The 19,873-nt window shown below is 38.1% G+C and overlaps 1 protein-coding gene across 4 annotated transcripts; it reads right to left on the bottom strand.

Moving 5' to 3' along the window:
* Positions 1-1,663: 1,663 nt before the first annotated feature.
* On the bottom strand, positions 1,664-19,861 carry RPS6KB1 (ribosomal protein S6 kinase B1). Of its 4 annotated transcripts, XR_008237673.1 has the most exons (16): positions 19,641-19,860; positions 16,145-16,194; positions 14,959-15,079; positions 14,527-14,595; positions 13,930-14,077; positions 13,213-13,270; positions 12,145-12,245; positions 11,113-11,203; positions 10,820-10,910; positions 10,415-10,522; positions 10,057-10,119; positions 9,143-9,220; positions 7,392-7,499; positions 6,677-6,789; positions 2,307-6,106; positions 1,664-1,941 (listed from the first exon to the last, which is right to left on the bottom strand). XR_008237673.1 is itself a non-coding variant. In XM_052804907.1 (15 exons), exons 1-15 carry the CDS (start codon positions 19,710-19,712, stop codon positions 5,869-5,871), a joined length of 1,509 nt encoding a protein of 502 aa, XP_052660867.1. In that variant the 5' UTR covers positions 19,713-19,860; the 3' UTR covers positions 1,664-5,868. The 4 variants fall into 4 exon arrangements, 2 of the variants coding, with proteins under 2 accessions (XP_052660867.1, XP_052660868.1); XM_052804907.1 differs by having other exon boundaries at positions 1,664-6,106; XR_008237674.1 differs by lacking the exons at positions 1,664-1,941; positions 2,307-6,106; positions 6,677-6,789 and having other exon boundaries at positions 7,409-7,499; positions 10,816-10,910; positions 19,641-19,861.
* Between the last annotated feature and the right edge of the window lie 12 nt (positions 19,862-19,873).

The raw sequence follows: 19,873 nt of genomic DNA on the forward strand, positions 1-19,873 counted from the left end.
GGGCTTGTGCCTGTACCTCCAGTATTGTCAGAACAAACTGCTCTTTGTTTCCTCAGAGAGATCTAGCTATGCCTTAGCTTGCATTTGAAGTTCATACAAGATCAGAACTGTTTTGTTATTTAAATTTCATCAGTGCTGATATTCAGACTGCTGCTGCAGCAGAACTTCCCTTGAGAGATGGAAAAGAACTGAATCAGTCAAGGAAAAAAAAAAAAAAAAAAGAGTAGGGGGAACTTAAAGTTGGATTTTGAATCTCTGATGGGCCCATAGAGACTTTGGCAGCTCACTTGGTTACACAATTGTATTTAGACTTTCCCAAACTTCATCATGAACATACAGTTTAGCTAAAGAGTGTTTTAAGGTTTTTTCTTCATACAGGTATTGTGTGAGTACTGTGTAAACAATTTGAGTGCTATATTTAATTTAGTCAACAAATGGCACCTTTTAAAAAAGCTTTGCTTGTGTGAGTAAAATGCATGACTAAGCCCAATACACAGTTTATAAGGACAGATGTAATAACTAACCCTTTCTAAAATACTGGGCAAAATAAAAATTGTAACTTATCCTGGATTAGCTTTTCCTGAAATGCCAGTACCAACAGCTTAATCACTTTTTAATTAAAAAATACTTTCAGAGAAAAAAAAAATTCATTAGACTTGGACATGATGTTAGAGCAAGGAAATGCACTTCCTAATACTTGAATATTGATTAAATTCATGGCCTACCAGTAATGGGTAGCCATTCATCAGAATTCCAGTACTCTGTGACAGACTTTCAAAAATGTTTTTAGAACAATAGGTCTAAATCACCTAATCCATTCCTGAAATACTAACTGGGAAGGTAGACTCCGAGATGCATCAGCTGCTTAATACTAACAGTTGTCCTGAAAGCAGAGCCACTACCCTACTGACTAAGGAAAATGATCTGAGAAACAAGTACGCTTTCTTACTGCCTTATCCGGAAGATGAGTAAATAGCAGCCCTGTTGCTTATGCAGCAGGAAATAGTGAGAAGGAAGCTTGCCGCTCCATCATAGAATCTATGATTCTATGATTGTGCAAAGCTGAAGTGGTCTGTCAGGACCAATAGCTTGGACTGGTAGACCTAAGATGAACTAGGAAGGTAGTTACAGATCAAGAAACATGCTGTTGTACACATGTACATTCAAAGTATGCAGGGAAATTTGAAAGAAATTAACCTGAACTAAATATTCTTTTGCTATAGAACAAAAGCATTTATAAACTACATACCGCAACAGGTAGTTCAATATCTGAGACAGATACTGTACATTGAGGAATTAAGGCATCAAGGACTGTATGCAAGGCCAGCATTATTACTAAAAAATATGAAACTAATTTAGAGGCATCCCACTTGTGGTTAAGAAAAAAACCCACAGGAACTTGACAGTGTCATCTAGCCTGTAAAGCTCACCAAGACTATTTTATGGAGCACAACAAAACATGATGTCAGTGCTTTGAGTCAACCTTGGATTGTTGCTGATCCTTTGGTCTTTGTCTACCACATAGTAGTAACACTACCTTACTAGAATAAAGGTGGATATTGGTCAGAGATAGGACCAGGGAACAATTTGTCTTTTATTCTCTCTCTCCATTGATGAATTTTTTTTCCTTTAAGATCCAGTGAAAATTATCCAAACCCAGTAATATTATCAAACACATTTTATTAAAAAACAAAGAACTAAAAAGAGATTTAATCAACCAGTTTAGATTTACACTTAATAAATGAAACAAGTCATTCTCATCTTAGTTACAGAGAGGGAAGAAAGTGAGTAACTTACATCCATGAATGACATCCTCTCTGATCCGCTTGTCAGCATCATGCTATTAAGATGCAACTCTTCCTTATCAAGCCCACTCAGGCCAGGGTAGCTGCCCTGCTTTCCACACACACAGACACACAGACACCCAGCACATGTCTGACTCTGCAGGAGACAGAACAGAAGAGGATGACAAATGGCAATCAATAGCTGCTTTTTAAGAGCCAAAGAACCTAGGTGAAGGTACCAGCCTTGGTAAGACAAACCGATCAGAACTAGCATCTGTCAGGTCCTCTAAGTTCTAAGCGTAATTCCTCCTCCCTCCCTTTCCCTTCAAAGCTGTCATGAAAGATGATTTAGATCCACAGTTATACTTGGGGCCTACCTACTTCCAAAAAAAAAAAAAAAGTCACTTGGATTAGCATATGTCTAAATTTGCATTTAATTGGTATTCACATCCATCTGATTCAGCACTTGAGTATTTTTAGTTCCAGTAAACTGTGAAAGATGAAAAACAGAATAGGGATTACCTTTATTTCTACTAAGGCAGCTCAAGTTTGTTTCTTGAAGACAGCAGCAAAGCCAAGTTAATCTAGAAGAGAACAATCTGTAGAAGTTCATGGATAGGAACTGCATACAGTAATTCATCAAGGATCTGCAGGAAGAATATTTTAAGTAATTTCCCTTGTTCTTAAGAACTTCTCCTCCTTTATCCCTGAGGGTACAGGATTTCCCTCTAAACTGGGAAAATGAAACAGCAACTATCCTGCTGTAGAGACAGAATTTTTAAGAAAACAACCAAAACTCAAGCACCTGTCCTAACAATAGTACTCTTTCTCAATGTTTGATGCACTTTCTGATTAACAATGAGAGCAGGTTGGGAGTTAATATTAAAAAGAGAATAGACCCGAAGTAAACATCCACTCTGTGACTAGAGTGGACTTAAATATTAAATGTTCTCCAGCAGTTCAGCTTTTAGATAGCAAGACAAAAAAAAAGGGATATTCAAAAGAACAATTGACTCATTTATTTTTATCTTTTATTATGAGCTAATACCAGGATGACATTCAAATGTCAGATGGCACAATTAAGACAGTCTTGGTAGGAATTATTCCAGCATTCCCAAAATTACAATTTAGTACACGAATGGCATCAAATGTATGCATCACTCCCACAGAGAAAAATTATAAAATTCTGAATATTTTATACCAGAATAGTTTCTGCATCAAATGGGAAAAGAAAAACTGCTGGTAACACAGCTGACCTATAAACCTTTTGTGATAATGACCTGCAGAACAAAATATTTCCCTATTTAACATCTGGTAAAAAAAAAAAATATGACTTCTGTTCAAGTTTAAGATTGAATACTTTTATATGGTTAGCCACAACAGGTATTAACCTCAGTTTTACTATATTTTTGTAATGCTACAAAAATCCTATAAAATCAAATTATAGTGAATTTTTCAGTGATTATAATTAAAAAAGCGCAGCTTGTACAAAATAAAAAAAATAAGATTCTATACTCTAATGAAAAATTTAAGACATTTTTAAATGAACAAAAGAAAGCACTTGTTAAGCTCTCCAATATTCAATGCATTCTGCACTTATCTGAAATAGCCAGACAGGAGCTAGAACTCCACTCCCCTTAGTTCACAACTAGTAATTTTGACACTATTATATATATATAGAGGATCTATGTCTGATATTTTTACAAATAAATACAGGATAAACCATATTGCATAGTGTGTGCTTGCTGTCTGAGTCACACTCCAAAAGTTTCACAGTTATGGTAGGGAATTAAACTTATAATCTATGGGATGAAACATTGACAGTACATGAAATTTACTTTTAAAACCAATGAATTGTATCTGTAATTAATCAGTGAACTCAGACAAACAACTCTTGCCATTCTTGCCAGCCATATTAAACCAATTCTACTGGACAATTATATCCAGCCAACCAAAAAGCAACTGTTAGCTGTAACTAGGACCAAGAGAGATCTGCCTCAAAAAAAAATTTTTTTTTTTAAACTAATTTACTTTATACTCAGTAAACACGTTAGGAAACTTATGTTAACAAGTGGCACAGAGAGGCACTGCTTCAAGTGTTGCGTATTTGCAAATATGCATAATACAAACACACATGAGCACTTTGATTTCAGTTTCACAACATGTCACCAGTGGCCAAATGAAAAATGGCAATCTTCCAGTATGATGTATGTCACTATAAGGTAACTTGATTTTCCTTATAACTCAAAAAAGAAATTTTCCAACAAAAGGCTTATCAGGAAGGAAAAAAAAATACTAATTTTTGCTCAATCATAACCATCTTTTTTGTTGGTTCTTTGTTATTATCAACAAGATACCGATGAATCCTCCTGACTTGCAAATTTTAGAAAACAGCACTCTGATTGGATTCAACATGCTTAGAGAGTTTATGGCTTGGATCCTATGGCTCAAAAAGATTCAGTATACACAGAGTAAGCAGAATCTATAAAAAAATCCCTACTGTTGTGAAACACTAGAAGTAGACTTTGCACAGTTTGACTAAAGATAATGCAACGTGTGGCAGGCAAAAAGTGACAGGACTTGTATGCAGTTGCATGATCATATACACACACACGCACACACCATACACACTCTAACTAGTGTAAAGCTCTGCAGATATTAACCCTTTCACCAGCTATGTTCATGGAAATGCTTTCTTTAAGGCAGGAAGTATTTAAGTAAGGTAAAGTTACCTTTATTTTATTCTTTGTACCTGTAGGTCATTTGTACAGATTGTGACAATTTCAAAAACATAAATAGTGTCCTTAGAACATGTTTCCTAAATTAAGTTGCTAAAGTTCTGACCCACTGTGGAAGACATTCACTGAAAGGCCATTTAACACTTTTCTCATACAATCAGCAAATTTATTGCCCCAGCATAGAAAAAAAATGTTGATAAATTTAGAAATGTATAATGGCAGGGAACTCCCATAAGCAAAATTTAAAAAAAAAAAAAAAAAGTCCTCAAATTCTTACCCACTGGTTACAAAAAGGTTTATTTCCTTATGCTATGTAGAATTTGTATATATTTCCTGTGGTACTTCCTATATGTTTTTACTGACCTTGTATTCCAATGCACTTTTTCCTGATCTTTTGTATGGGTAAGAATCTGAACATAGTCAGCTGTCTCCATCTAAGGACTAGCATATACAAAAGTGATGTTTCCCAGTGAAATGTCTGCTGAGGACAAGGATGAAATAAGCAGGACATGTATGTGAGCCCATGGCTTCCAGTTAAGCCTAGAACATAGCAGCATTGCTGTTTGATTAGATCCATTTGTCTTTGCAGGAACAGGTATTTCAGCTGGGTAAGCAAGTGAAACAGTTCTCTCCCACCCCACATTGCCAAGCTGGTAATTGAGTGATTCGCTTATTGATTTGTTGTTCATGAGGAGAAGAATCAGAACTAGAGCCTTTACTTTCTTCACAGCAACCAATTATTTTGCATTTTTAATTTTGGGATACTTTCCATAATGAGCTGAATCAAAAAATCTATTTGAAAAATATATATTTTTATATATATATAAAAAACTCATTATGTTTTGAATGTGAAATACCAATTAATTTTATCTTTCATCTTTGATTCCACCCCATTGTAGGAAACAGCTTAATCAAGCTTGCATGCTAATTATTCCTCAGACGCAAGCATAGAGGCATTTCATACTTTGCCTAGTGAAAGGGCTAACCCTCCTTGACACATTCACGACTAGACCAGTGATTCTGAAGCAACATCCTGACCCTTAATACTGTCAGTTTCAAGCTATCAAGCTGAAAAATCCTTGATAAGGTGAGAAGATGTCACTGCGAATCAGTTAGATGATGTGCCTAGAGTTCTGCAATACCATTTTCTAAAGTTTTTTATGCACCATTGATTGACAGAAAAAAATCCGTATTTCTTTGCTTTCCAAGTCGCTCTGTGCAATGACTGACTCTTTGATACTGTCACTTTTTAAAAGTAAACCATACAAGCCCTCATATTTCAACTTCAAGGGGGCTTATGTCCATTCTTTGTTTTCCACCTTCGAAGGCTTAAAAAAATTGTGTTGTCATAGATTCATGCGCAAGTGCTCTGGTCGTTTGGAAATCATGGGAAAAGCTTGTTTTTTATATGGCCCAGAGTTTGGTTGCCGGATTGGAAGTGGTGCTGAGGCCTCTCCACAGACTGTCACATCCATTTGTTCTATTCCACTTGTCTCCATTGGATATTCCACAGGTGTCTGAGTATTTGATGCGCTGGCAGAAGCACCTCTTCCCCAGAATTCCCCAGGGGAAAACTTTACAGGGCTTTAAAACAAGAAATATAAAAATCAGAGATGAAGATATACACAGCACCAAGGTATGTCCTTTACTCTGCAGGAAGCTGAACTCAAATGCCTATTGAGAAGCATTTATAATTCCTTCCTTCCACTTCGAGAAGTTTGAGAAAGTTTCCATGTCTAGCTTCTACCACAGTCTCTTGTAAAGTAAAATTCTCTCATTTGAGTAGTGAGGATATATTTCTAGATGATTGCAGAAGGAATTTTCTGTACTAACATGATTCTTTAGCGGCACATAAGTACTTAGGATGTTCTGAAACAGTTCTAGAGCAATGGTGTACCAAAGTCACCAGACTGTGAGGCTGTATCAGCGTTGAATAGCAAGCAAATTAGTACTTCTTGTGCTGCCAAACACCACAGATTTGTCTCTAATAATGTGGTTTGTAAAATAGGATCGATGCTGCACTTCTAATGGAAGTGATGGGCTTACCGAGAAGAAAGGCTGCATTTTTTATTCCTAGTGCAGATCTATTTCAACTACTTGCCAAAAAGTGTATTACAAAAAAAGAAAAAAAGAAAAAAAAAAAAAAAAAGATACCTGACTGGTGTCCTAGGGCTACCTATGAATCTGCGAGGTGATCGAATTTTTGGTTCAAAAGAAAATTTCTCTTTTACGCTTTCAAGTACAGATGGAGCCACATACGTAAAACCCTGCAAAACAGGAATGAACGCACTATAACTTACAGGCAAGATTTACATTTATGATCACTTCTGCAGTTATGATTGGCATGAAATAGTAAATGAAGATTATAAAAAGGAGAGTAAACGTAGACATATGAACTTCTACTCACTTCCTGAAGCAAACAGCAGGACTTTAGGGAGTTCCTCACCCAGGTGCCTGCACACCCCAGATATTTCTACTCAGATCACAGATTCCCACAGGCATGCTCAATTTAATTAATTTTGATCAGTAGAACAGACATTGTTCTTCCTGCATGACTATGAAAGTAATCACATGTCCAGGGTTCATAATGCAACTATGAATTAGAATGCTGACATTCCAGAAAGTAAGCAACGCTTTTTGCTTGTTTTATCTATATAAAGAAAACGTCAGCAGTAATCAAACTAAGTATTTTCAAAGCCCTTAAACATATCAAACCTGTTGCACAACGTGTGTTTAAGATGATGACAGCTTGCTTCAAGTATCAGGTGTTAAATTCAATAGAATTAATTTACCTGAAATACCCTACTGTTTCCAAGTAACACAACATACTTCTCCGCAGTCATTACATACTTGTCCCTGGCTCACTTACCAGAAAGACCTGGTTGGCACTTTCACTGAGAGTAGAGTCATCTGGGCTATCAACAGGTGTCTGACGTGTAAACTTTGAATCAAACTGGCTCACATCCTCTTCAGATTGCTTTGCAAAAACAAAATGATTAAGGGTTTATATTACAGATATCAACCAAATGGCTTAGCGGTGATCAGTGTAGCCTCTGGATGGAGTTCATTCCATAGGTTTTTGGCAGAGTTCTGCTGTAGTAAAACCCTGGAGTGGTGTCGGAATCCTGTCGCTGCCAGTGGGAGGTCACTATGGGCACTGACACTGAGAAATAAAGGCAAGGGGGAGGGGCAAAAATTATGGATCAAAAAGGAACACAAATTAAAAAGATGCCTTTAAAAAAAAAATCTCAAATTACAAACAAAAACTTTTAGAAATACAATGCCAGTTTCTTGCAAGTTTAGCCCTTGTCACAACCAGTATAGAACAGTTGCAACTATTAGTTTTTGGAAGCCTCTCCTGATAATTTCATCCTGTTTTTGCAGATACAGAAGTGTTCATATTGTGAGGGATAGATGACAACTCTGGAATAAGTGACTATGAAGAACATTGTTAAATTCAGTCAAAGAACAACAGATACAATTCCAAGATCCCTTCTCTCATTTGTAAGTGTAACTGAAAAGGCAGTATATATTCATTTGTGCAGGCCTTCATACAACCATGAAAGCACATTTTCAAAAACCATCTAGCTTGTAGAAGTAACTTCCATAAAATTTGCTAATAACAGAAAAATGCCAAACTACCTTCAGATAATTCATTTGGAAATATCAGTCTTGTGTCATTCTGAATTTCCTTCAAAACGGTGAGGAAAAAAGGTCTGGAATCCCCATGCTGTAGTATTTTCAGCATTAGTGATGCCTAAGTCAGTTTAAAGTGAGATTTTTAGTAGTCGGGAACTACTGGGGTGGCAATACCACTGCTGCTGTAGCTAATTGTACCCAGAGAGAAAAAAGACAGACACCCCACACCATCAAAATCTAAGATAAGGCTTATTCATCACATCACTGGTTTGAGGTGAACTTTATTACTGCCTAGAATGCACAAAATGCATTGTAAATATTAATAAGCAAACGTACAAAATGCTTAATTAGGTGACTTCGTTTACTTTTGCTTAGCAACTACTTATCATCTTAGTTTCAGCTAAATACTGACTTACTGTATAATGTTTAGAAGCAGAAATTCAGAGGTAAGTGCACTTGCAAGTCTGTTTAACCTACAGATTAGAAGCAGGAGGAATTAAAACTGAAGCAGAACCTTCTTCCTCCAGAAAAGTAAACAGAAGGATAAATTAGCTCTTGGCTGGTTTCTGCCACCTTCTCACATAAAAAAGCAAGATCCTATTCCAGTGACGTATGAGTACCATGACCACAGAGTAATAAGACAGAACAGCATGCTCATGACAGCCAGTATTTCATACCGTGTAGAGAATTAAAGAGGTTTTTTTGAATTGTTGATACAGCACCAGTTCTCAGGAAAAAAAACCCCAAACTTCATCAGGTAGTAGATCTGGTAGATCAGGTGGTAGATCTCCCATCTTTAATTTGACAAGAGTGAATCTGAGAACCAGTAACCTAAGTTGATGCATTTAACTATATAAAGTAGCAGAAATCAACAGCACTCCAGTTTGTAAGAGTGGGTGTTTCTAAGTTTTAGGTTCCGCATTGTGTAAGCCCTTTCCTAAAGGCATACAAGGAATATCTCACAGCATTCTGAGTACATACCAATAAGGGTTTAAAAGGAGGTTCCACCTTTCGTGCCAACAGCTCATCCCAGTTAATGTGTCTGAAGAACGGGTGAGCCTACAAGAGTTAGCAATAGCACAGTCATAATCTGCCTCCTGGGTATAAATCACAGAAATTTAAGAATTAAGCTTGTTCTTTTCAGACCCCCTCTGTGGTGTCTTTCTTTTCAAAATCACATATGGGTCTACTGTAATATATCCTGCAGCACCACACCAGAGTAGCTGGAATTGCTGAAAAATGATACCATACCTCCAAGTCAGACAACATATGTCCCTATCATGTTTTCCTTGAAAGATTAGAAAAAGCTGGTTTACATGCAAAATACCTCTACATTTTTCAACTTTAAAAGTTAGGTATCTAAAAATAATGACAAAACACTGTATTAATGACAAATTGTCAGAACTGTGAAATAAGGAGGACTCTCTAGTACATTGTTAATCTCACCATAAAAAAAAGTCAAGCTGGAAGCAACAGGAACTAGGCCTCTGCCTTAACTTTTAACTATGCAACACTGAATGCAAACTAACAACCCTTTTCCCTTGGAAAAGCTGCACTAAATGCAAAGACTGGCAGGTTTTTCATCAGACTGCTAGAGTATCATCGCTCTTATATGGTTGACTGTACAATTAGCATTGTGCAACTAGTAGAAAAGATCTACCGGAAGACAGAGCTAAAGAATAAAAGTTATTTTCCAAATCTCAGAATTATCAAACAGGTAGACAGCTGCTTTCGTTAAGCTTTCAACCATTCACATTTTGATCAGCTGTCACGTGTGACTGCCTTTTTGCTCATTACACTTCAAGACAGACATACTCTCCTTCCCTGATGTACCCTCAAAGCTGTTTTATTTTCAGTGAGGTAATTTAAGAATTCTTGAGTTAAGCGAAAGTTACCTGAACTTCTCCAGCATCTCCAGGACCAGCTCCTAGACGTGAGGCAGCATTTCTTTTTAGCAGCTTAAGGAGAAATAACGTCCAAAAAAGAAAAATCAGTTATGTCATTATGACTAGACTAGTTCTGACATGAATCATCATTCGAATGAATACCATGCAGAATGAACACAGAACAATGAGAAAATCTGCATTCGTTAGAAAACAATTGTATTTTCAAGGAAAATCACTTTCTGTACCATGCAAAAACAATACTGACTTATAAGGAGTAAAACAAGCATGGACTGAATAGCCATAGTCGTACCATTTTACTTCTATTTTCTACATACACGTGTAGTACTGACATTCATTGAAATTCTACCTTTTTAAGCAGATCTCTGGCTTCTTGTGTGAGGTAGGGAGGCAAGTTGAGTTTACACTTGAGAATCTTGTCAATTGTTTTCTTTCTGTTCTCCCCAGTGAAAGGAGGCTAGAAAGCACCATTGTAATGGGAGGAAAAATAGGACTTGTTCAGGTCTCTTATTTGTGTACACAGAACTCACTTCAGTAATTTATAAAGCAGACAAAATTACTGCAAATGGGACTTCCAAATAACTTTGGATGAGAGCAGCTCATGACTGTAGCCAGCATAAGTGTAGCCATATTTTAGTCATATTTCTTACTTGCAGTTTGTATATCTACAAATATTATACATCATCTGAATTAGAATACATGTAACTACAAAAGCTACAAAGAGAAATACATGCAATTATAACTGTGCACCTACTGCTCCAGTCAGCATGTCATACATTAATGCCCCCAAACTCCACCAGTCCACAGCACGATTATGCCCACTCCTCATCAAGATTTCAGGGGCCCTATAATCAGAAAAATTGAAAATATGAACATATTTTAACAAGCTTAATACTAATTCTGACTACTAGTTCTGAAGCAAAACCACATTTATCAAGTAAAATTTCCGCAAGTGACTGAACATACGAACCATCAGTTAAAAAAGGCAACATTTAGCCATTACCCCCAGACCAAAGCAATACTTTTCTGTTTCATCATGCAGCTCACATGTATTCAATTGTTCCACAGAATGTGTGTGTGACTGTTCCATCATGAATAGATTCTTTACATAATCCGAAGTCAGTCAGTTTTACATGACCTGAAATTAAATATATAAAATTTAAGATTTAACAGAATTCTGATATTTGTATAAGTAACATTAAGAAAAATAGAAATTTTTAACATGGATATGTAATAACTTTGAACTACTTCCTGGTATCTTCAATGGTCTGACAACGCAATACAGAAAGAGGTAATCACACTTAGAAATAAAGCCTCTGCATTATACCTGCATAAGAAAGCGTTGCCACTTGAAGAGAAACAAAACTACCAAAACTTATTCACATATAGACAAATGTATTTATACATAGACTGTAGAGCATCATTCAGATAAGAGCGTAGGCTATCGATTTTTACTGCTTGCTTCAAAAAGTTCAGAGAACAACCTTCAACAAATTGTAAAGTGCCCTGAATAATTCAGTACAAAGACTAGGACTAAGTAAATAAGTTGTTTAAGATAACATGAAAATACTGGATGGCACAGATTGTCAGACTGATCAGTGTCATACAGCCAATGTAACACTGCATTCAGGAATTGCTACTACTGTCAGGTAAAGTGTCAATAGCTAGATCAATCATTTCAGCTACAGATGATTTGGCATCCTACCTAAATTGGCTTTCCTAACATCTTCAGTCATTCCCATTACTAAAACGTCACTGATGCTACGCTGAAGACACAGATCTGTATGTACTTTACAATGACCCAGTAGAAGAAAAAATTCCACGAGCTGCAGAAATAGCAAGTCAACCATTCAAAAAATGCCTGTGTCTATACACATGGAACTTGGGAGCTTGACGTGGCCTATTAAATTTGAAGCTGTGTTTAAGGGTAAGCAATTAGCTTTGGCAATTCTTCAGTTATACCAAGAGGGATAATGAACATGCCATTGTTCTAAGGAAATTCACATAAGAGTGAAGTGTTGTGACCTTTGAAGAATTGTTTTCAAATGATTGGCAATGTAACTGTTACTATAGTTCTACCTTGATGATTAAGCATGATATTTTCTGGCTTCAGATCACGGTAGATGATTCCTTTTTGATGCAAGTGCCCCAGTGCCATTGAGATTTCTGCCAGGTAAAAGCTGAAAGGAAACATATGCCACAAAATTAGACATATTCAATCAAGCATCTTAAGCACTAAGACTATTATGTACATACCAATGGTTCCTTGAAAGTATCATTAAAAGTGTATGAGAGAATAAATGAGAGAAACAATGACGCCTTTGAGCATGGTTTGCCAAAAGGCATACAGACTCCAAGATGAGCTACAAAATTACGCCATTAGCATTAGGTGTACCTGTTCAGTAGCTCTCTTATCATGAATATATTTGGAGGGATCTGAATTTACCAGTTAGTGGTTAAAATACGCTTCAATCTGTACTACCACATCTAGATGGCAAAGTTGAAGAAAAATAAAAAATGAAGCTAAGGAGGTAACCGGCAGCACCCAGAGTGCCATCTGTGGGACAGTATTACAGCCCCATAGGTACATCAAAGCTTTTCTGAGGCATTTATCAGCATGCACTGTGGAAAGATACACCTGTATTCAGTTGTGTGAAGCCTAATCAATACGGGATAAATTTCAACTTGTTTATAAGTAAAATATCACTATTCAAAAGGCTTTTTCTCCTTCATTAGAATAATTACCTTTAGCGCTTTACACATCTGATTGTTAGAATACAGCCATTACAGTGACTTGGAAATTCTGTAACTGGCTGGTAAAATTGTGTGTGGGTCAAGAACAACAAAAAAAAAAAAATTGCATCTACAGCAAGTCTTTCACAGTCTCTTCTCCAAAAACACGTCCTTTACCACAACCCTATAGAATATGGCCTCACTCAGCAACCAGCAATGGACCTTCTTCTGTAGTAAGACTGGCACAAACTGGTAAGTACAGAACACATACGTCTTCCCAAAACCCAGTTAAAGGCTCTTTTCACTAGACTATGAAATTAATGAGTACTTATAGTTTTTCAAGTCATAAAGTACCATTTAAGCACTCAGAAAAAAACCCCAAACCTATTAATTTACTGCAATAGTTTCACTTACCAAGCTGTGTCTTCCATAAATATCCCTTCTCTCTCTAACTGCATAAATAGTTCTCCTCCTGTCATGAGAAACATGAGAAGTGCATTCTATCATTTTTAGTCAGTCAAAAGTCTATTTTCTAGAAAAACTATAAGCAACAGGTATTCTGTCCTGCTCCACAGAAAGCTGTTTCACAAAAAACAACTGAGAATTTACTATTCTGTTATTCTCGGAATTCTATCAACTAAAGAGATGCCAAAAGAAATCAAAATAGCATGCTGAAAAAAATAACAGTGTTTCTGTCCCTGTTTTTTCCTATTGTTACAACTTGAGCAAATTGCTTCTAATCTGTGTCTGTTTCGCTATCTGTGAAATAAAGATAACACTTTCTTGTTTCACAAAGAACCTGCAAGGACTAAAACCTCAGGTACTCTACATGACTGCAGGGGATCTAAGTGTAACATACAGGAATTACAAACCTGACGGAAGAAAAGGTATTAAAAATCTTCCTCTCCTGTACTGTCATGAAAAATAACTATTTTATGTTTCATTCATCTTTCTTGTATTGAATTGGAAGGTTTAATTATGCTATTCTATGTATTCTCAATGCTAACCTATTTTACATTTTTAAGACACCATGTCAATAGTTAGCTGGCTTTTTATAAGCAGAATAAGAAATCCAAATTGTCAATTAACGCAAGATACCAAGAAGCAGGTAACAGAATTTCATATACTGACCACTGAGATACTCAAGGATGAGGTAGAGTTTTCCACCAGTCTGAAAGGCATAAATTAAGTCTACGATGAAGGGATGTTTCACTTCCTCCAGTATATTCCGCTCTGCTTTTGTATGGGCTGTATCCTTTGCATTCCTTACAATCATTGCCTACAGAAAACAGAGATATCTGAGCACAAGAACATGCTAAACAAGGCAGACTTTTGTATTTAGTTCCATTCTGAGTTTACTAAATCACAACACTACACATGACTCGGCAACATAAAAAAAAAAAAAAGAAAATTTCACCACAATATGTACGTAACATCACAGGTTTCTTGCGGAAATTTAATTCTTCATTTATTTCATAGAATCATACAATAATTTGGGTTGGAAGGAACCTCCTGAGCTATTTAAATTAGTTGCTAAGAACTACACAGACAGAATAATTTAGTTAAAGACTAATTATAATTCCAACTGTACCTGGATAACAACTGTGTATATCACAGATAAAAGTTTAATTTTAGGTATATTATGTAATGAGATAATTTTTAACAGCTAAAGGGAGAGAGAGGTTTTTTTAGATTCAGACAGTAGGGAAACATGAACATTCAGGTTACCTTTTTAAGAACTTTCATGGCAAATATTTTCCCAGTGTTTGCTCCAGTTACTTTTCGTACTTGAAATACCTATACAACACCAATACAAAAGCAATCACATATTATGACTGCGTTAGCCATCACAAATTAAAAAACAAAGTTCTGTGAAAGAGAGATGAGATCACCTACAAACTGCAACGCTGCCTGAAGCAGAAGAGCTAGTGATTTGAACCAGAACCAGTTTGGGACATTTTCTACTGCCACCAGCTGGTGAGGCTCTGCAAGTGACTTTGGTCCCATGACACCAACCTTGGCAGCCCAGAGGTTACCTTCTGGTAGAATGAACTTTTCAGAGAACAGGATGGGAAGATTAGACCTGGCCAAAGGCAGCAAGCAAGCACTTTAAGTGCCTTCAGTGTAATGGATTTACTTCTGTAGAAAAGAGTTCCTTACCTTTCCATAGCCACCTTTGCCAAGTACGCGTAGTAACTCAAAGCACTCTGGTCGGATCTTTTCTGGACCTCTGTTTACACTAGTCTCTGAAATCTCAAATTTTTCACAATGTTCCATGCCACTGGATAAAACCGAAACAAGAATATAAGACTACCTGATACTCAAAAGTGATCAAATTAAAGTAAGCAAGCAAATTACTTTCTGAAAAGCATACAGTATATCTGACAGAACCGCATGACTGCTTTGGAGATTGGGAGAATTCTCAGCATCAGATATTTTATTTAGGTGTATGCAAAGCATTAAGTTGCACCTTGCACAGAAAAGATTACCTGCAAATTTTGGGGGATTTATAGTATCAAGATTGCCTTCAGATTCCTTCATTTTAATGCGTAATAAATCTCTGTATTACACCAGAATTAATTTTAAAAGACCAAAGCCTCAAACTGACTTAGATATTCCTACAGGACCTCAAGTAAAGGCAAGGTGTGTTTAAGTTTCAGATCACATTCAGCAGCCCCAACAGTCACAGTAAGACTTCTGTAACACAAATACCTTGCCGAAAAAGCTGTAACAAAAAAAAGTCTCACAACTCTGACCATGCCACAGAAGACTGAACCATAATTTAATGATGCTTCTAAATTATGCTACAGTTCTGCAAAAGACTAACAGATGGATCCTGCTAAAGTAAATGTAACTGAACTGTTTTAACTATCACTGCTTTCTTCTGACAACACGGTATGCTGAAACAATCTGGAAATCTATAAATGAAGTAATGCTAAAGGTAGCTGTCTCCTGAACGTCAAATCAGAACTTCTGAATTCTCATGATTCAGACTGCTATGCAAATCTGCAGCTGGAGCCTTTATAAAATGAACAGGACATACAATGTTCTGCGGACAGTGCATTATATTCATACTACAAATATTATTCAAGTACAAGAGATATGTTAGGAGAAACAAGGATTAAAAGACAAACAGCAAGTTTTGCCAGAATTTTTTTTATTATTATTATTTTATTTCGAGGTACAATTCACAAATTTTAATGTGAAGAAATAGTGAAATTACTAGAAACAACTCAAAACTGAACAAGAATGACAAAATTTTCTATTTAACTTAACAATGTAAAAAAATCAGAAGTTATATGTAGTTGTCATGAATGATACAGAACATTTTCTAGCAGCAACTTACAGGTCATATTGGCCAACTCCTCCATGGTCCATGCTCTCACTTAATTGACCCTAGGGATGGGAGGGGTAGAAGGAAGATTAATTATAACAAAAGAAAAAAAAGCACCGTTAAAAATAAATGCGCTGATGTGTTTTACAACTTCTTAAATTATATATATATATAAAATAATTATATAATAATTATAATTTATATTATATAATTAAACAAGTCTAAAGGTCAGGAATAATAAGTTATCAGCAGAAGATAAGACATCTACAAAATTCTGTAAAAGATTTGCACTAATTCCACATATCTCACACAGTGACACGGGGAACCACTGTTTTACCTGACTGCATTGTTACTCAATCACTTAAATATTAGAGGTAACAATTTTGCACACCCCCAGGTGAATTTGAAAAATGTTAAGGTACTGCATTTTTCTTTGCAGTTGCTCTTGCATACAAATTTTAAAATCCTATTACAGTACTATACAAATCAGAACAATAGTAAAGACTATGTGAATAGTTGGAACTGGGATTCATACGCACCAGAAACAAATAATCTACCGAGAAGGTTTTGTTATTCTGTATTGGTAACAGTCAAATCCCAATAGTAACAAAAGAATTAAGCTTTACTCTGCTGTTAAACACCTCATCAGACCAATAATCATTCAGACTAATGCACGCAAATATTACTAAATAAGGTTCAAGGACTTCAACATCAGAACTAGTCACCATTAAAGAATGTAGTTCAATTTTTAGGAGATATTTTCTTCAAAGAATTTTCAGCTTGATCCCTTATGCAAGATAATACATCCCTGTAATTGTGGCTCTACATGGCAAAAGAAGTGCAAACCAAGCAGACAGCTGGAATGAATAGAATTTAACGGGCAAGCTTCTAATGAGCTTTAGACTATACCTTAACATTTTTATTTTTAAAAATACGTACATAAAATAACAACTTCAAGTTAGTGAGAAACAGCCTGGAGTCTACATGCTGAATACCAATATGTTGAGTGACGTGTGAAATTTGGAGAACCAGGAGGAAAAAAGCCATTGAGATCTGCAAAAAGCAGACCAAAGCAAGGAGTGCATTGTAAGATATTATGTAAGTGAAAACACTACCCAATGAAAACACTAACCAACAAAAATTAGAAACTTCCAATAGCTTCCAAACCATTTAAACATTAAAGTTTACAGAGGCTGGTTTATTTTGGTGGGTGATCTAGAGGCGAATTTAACTCCTGGTTCCACCTACTAGCACCATAAGCAGTTATGGAGTCCAAAAGTTCAAGTTTGTTTCCAGGTCAGAATGTTGCTAGCTCTTGTCCTCTTGATAACATTTATTAGAGAAATCCAGCTTATTGACGTCTGTTTCACAATAAAACCCACTGAAGCTGCCCTTGACCCTACCATTAGATGCCAACAAACGAATTTAAAAAAATTTCAACAAATACGGAGAATAAACACCCATCATGTTCCTAGAACAACTTCTCAAGTTAGCCAATGGTTCTGGCAAAGTTTACACATGCTTTTCTTGCCCCTGTGAACTATGGTTTTCATTCTCAGTATTAACTTGAACAAAATTCACTTTAGATACCACTCCACTATTTTCAGGATTTCTTCTCATTTCAAAAACCAAGAAATGCAATGGTGTGCTGGCTGGAAGGCTAGCATTCCTTCAGTCTGTACATATTGTTTCATTTATTACAAACACAAAAATTAAGGCTGTTTTTTTCACCATAACAACTAGTGCAAACAACCATATGGCTTATGAGTAAACTCTCCGTTTAAACAATTCCTCAGATCTTCTAGAATGGCTACACCTATTCAAAACTACAATTGATCTGTTCTTGCTGCTACTAGGCTTACAGCTTTCAGGAGGTACCAGGGACCAGCACCACAGAGATTAGACAAGATAGTCCAGACTCTACACCTTGCTCACTTCCAGTTTAATGATCTCAACTGCACTGGCTGCAATGTCTTTCTGATCCTTGTAAGACATGCACAACACTTACAGAGATGACTTTCAGTGAAACATTTTTCCCCTTACGCGTTCCTGATGCTTCCCCTTCTTTCCTGCTCTTACGTTCCCTGCTCTTCAGTTCTAACTTCAAGTCCGTTCTCACTCTCCTTTAGCTGTTTGCCAAAAGGCACCTGAGAACCAAATCAGGTTGCCAACGTGTGTGCATTCATGTCCACAGTTGTGCCAGTAAAACTTCAGTCATAGCAATTTTTTTAAATCCACAATAACTAATGAATTTTTTAATTGTTCCCTGAGAGTGAATTACTGGGACACGAGAGAGAACAAATTCAACTTTCTTGCCACCCCCCTTAGAACCTGTTCTTGGCAACATTAACAGTGTGATGTAAGCAACGTTTTTTTAAGCCGAGTACTTTATTGATTATTGAGGTGACAGACAGTGCTTCTTCCTGCAGGTTGAGAAGCGTTCAAGCCTTCAGCTTTCAGACAACATCTCTACAGTTTATGTGCAGTGTGGGTATTCCAACTGTGATATCGAGAGTATCTCAAAGACTCCAAGAATGTCATTAGTATTTAAGTAGCAAAAAATAAATGCAGTAGCAGTTTAAGCAATAGCAAATGTTTAATACACCAAACAAAATAAAAAAGCAACAGTAGCACTAGGAAAATATAAACAGAGATCTTGTAATGAAATTCCCCCAAGGCCTTAACAGAATCTCTGTGAACATTACAAAGCGACAAACTACAGATTACAAGGTGAACCGTTTACGAAAGCATGAGATGGAGATGCACGCCGATCCACACAGACGTCTAATGCAGCATTTTAAAGCTTTCCTTTCAATTTTGGCGCTAGAGCAACGACTTTATACAGCCCCAGAAAAATTAGCATTTCTGCACTGGCGTTAAAACGTGTGACGAGGGAAGAAAATGTGACGGGGGGGGATAAAAACACCCCCAAAAAACCCCCACTCCGCTGCGGCACTTGTGCTAGGAAATCCAACGCAAAACTTCCAAGGGAAAAAGCTCCCGCGAGTTCGGCGCAGCCCCCACCGCCCAGCCAGCCGGAGCGCAACCTCTGGCCCCCCCCTCGGCGGGGAAACCCTGCTAGCTCAGCCGCCTAAAACCCGCTCCTCGCTAAGGGCTCGACGCCGCTTCCTTGGCGCGGACGGGAACTCCCCGGGCGTTACGAGAAGCCCCTTTTCCCCCGCCGCAACCGTCGGGGCAGCGCGGCGGGCTCTGACCGGGCAGGGCGCGGTCGCGGCCGCCCCACCTGAGCGGGCCGGGGCGGCGGCCGGCGCCTCGCTCCCGCCTCGCCCGGCTCCCGCCTCCCCGCGGCCCCCGTCCGCGTCCGCCGCCTCCCCGGCCGGGCCGGCCGCCGGCGGGATGTCGTCCCGTCCCCTCACGGCGCGGACCCGCGGGGCCGCCTCCCGCTCCCTCCCCTCAGGCCTGCCCCTGGCGCCGCTCCCCGCGGCGGCCTCCCGCTCGCTCCCTCCCCGCGCCTCGCCTCGCCGGCTCGGGCTCCCCCCCCTCTCACCCCCTCCTCCAGCTCCTCGTCCGAACCCGCGTCCTCGGGCTGGTCCAGGTCGATGTCGAACACGCCCGCCATGGCGCGGGTGTGAGCCGCCGCGGCGCCGCCGCCGCCGCCGCTTCCTGGCTGTGCTGGGTGCGCGGGGCCTGGGCCCGCCTCATGGGCCCGCACCCCCCAACTCCGCCACGGACGCCATCACCGGCTGCCCGACCTCAGCGCGCCTGCGCCCCCCCGCCCCA

The sequence above is a fragment of the Harpia harpyja genome, chromosome 12, assembly GCF_026419915.1.
Source record: "Harpia harpyja isolate bHarHar1 chromosome 12, bHarHar1 primary haplotype, whole genome shotgun sequence".
NCBI classification, from domain to species: domain Eukaryota; kingdom Metazoa; phylum Chordata; class Aves; order Accipitriformes; family Accipitridae; genus Harpia; species Harpia harpyja.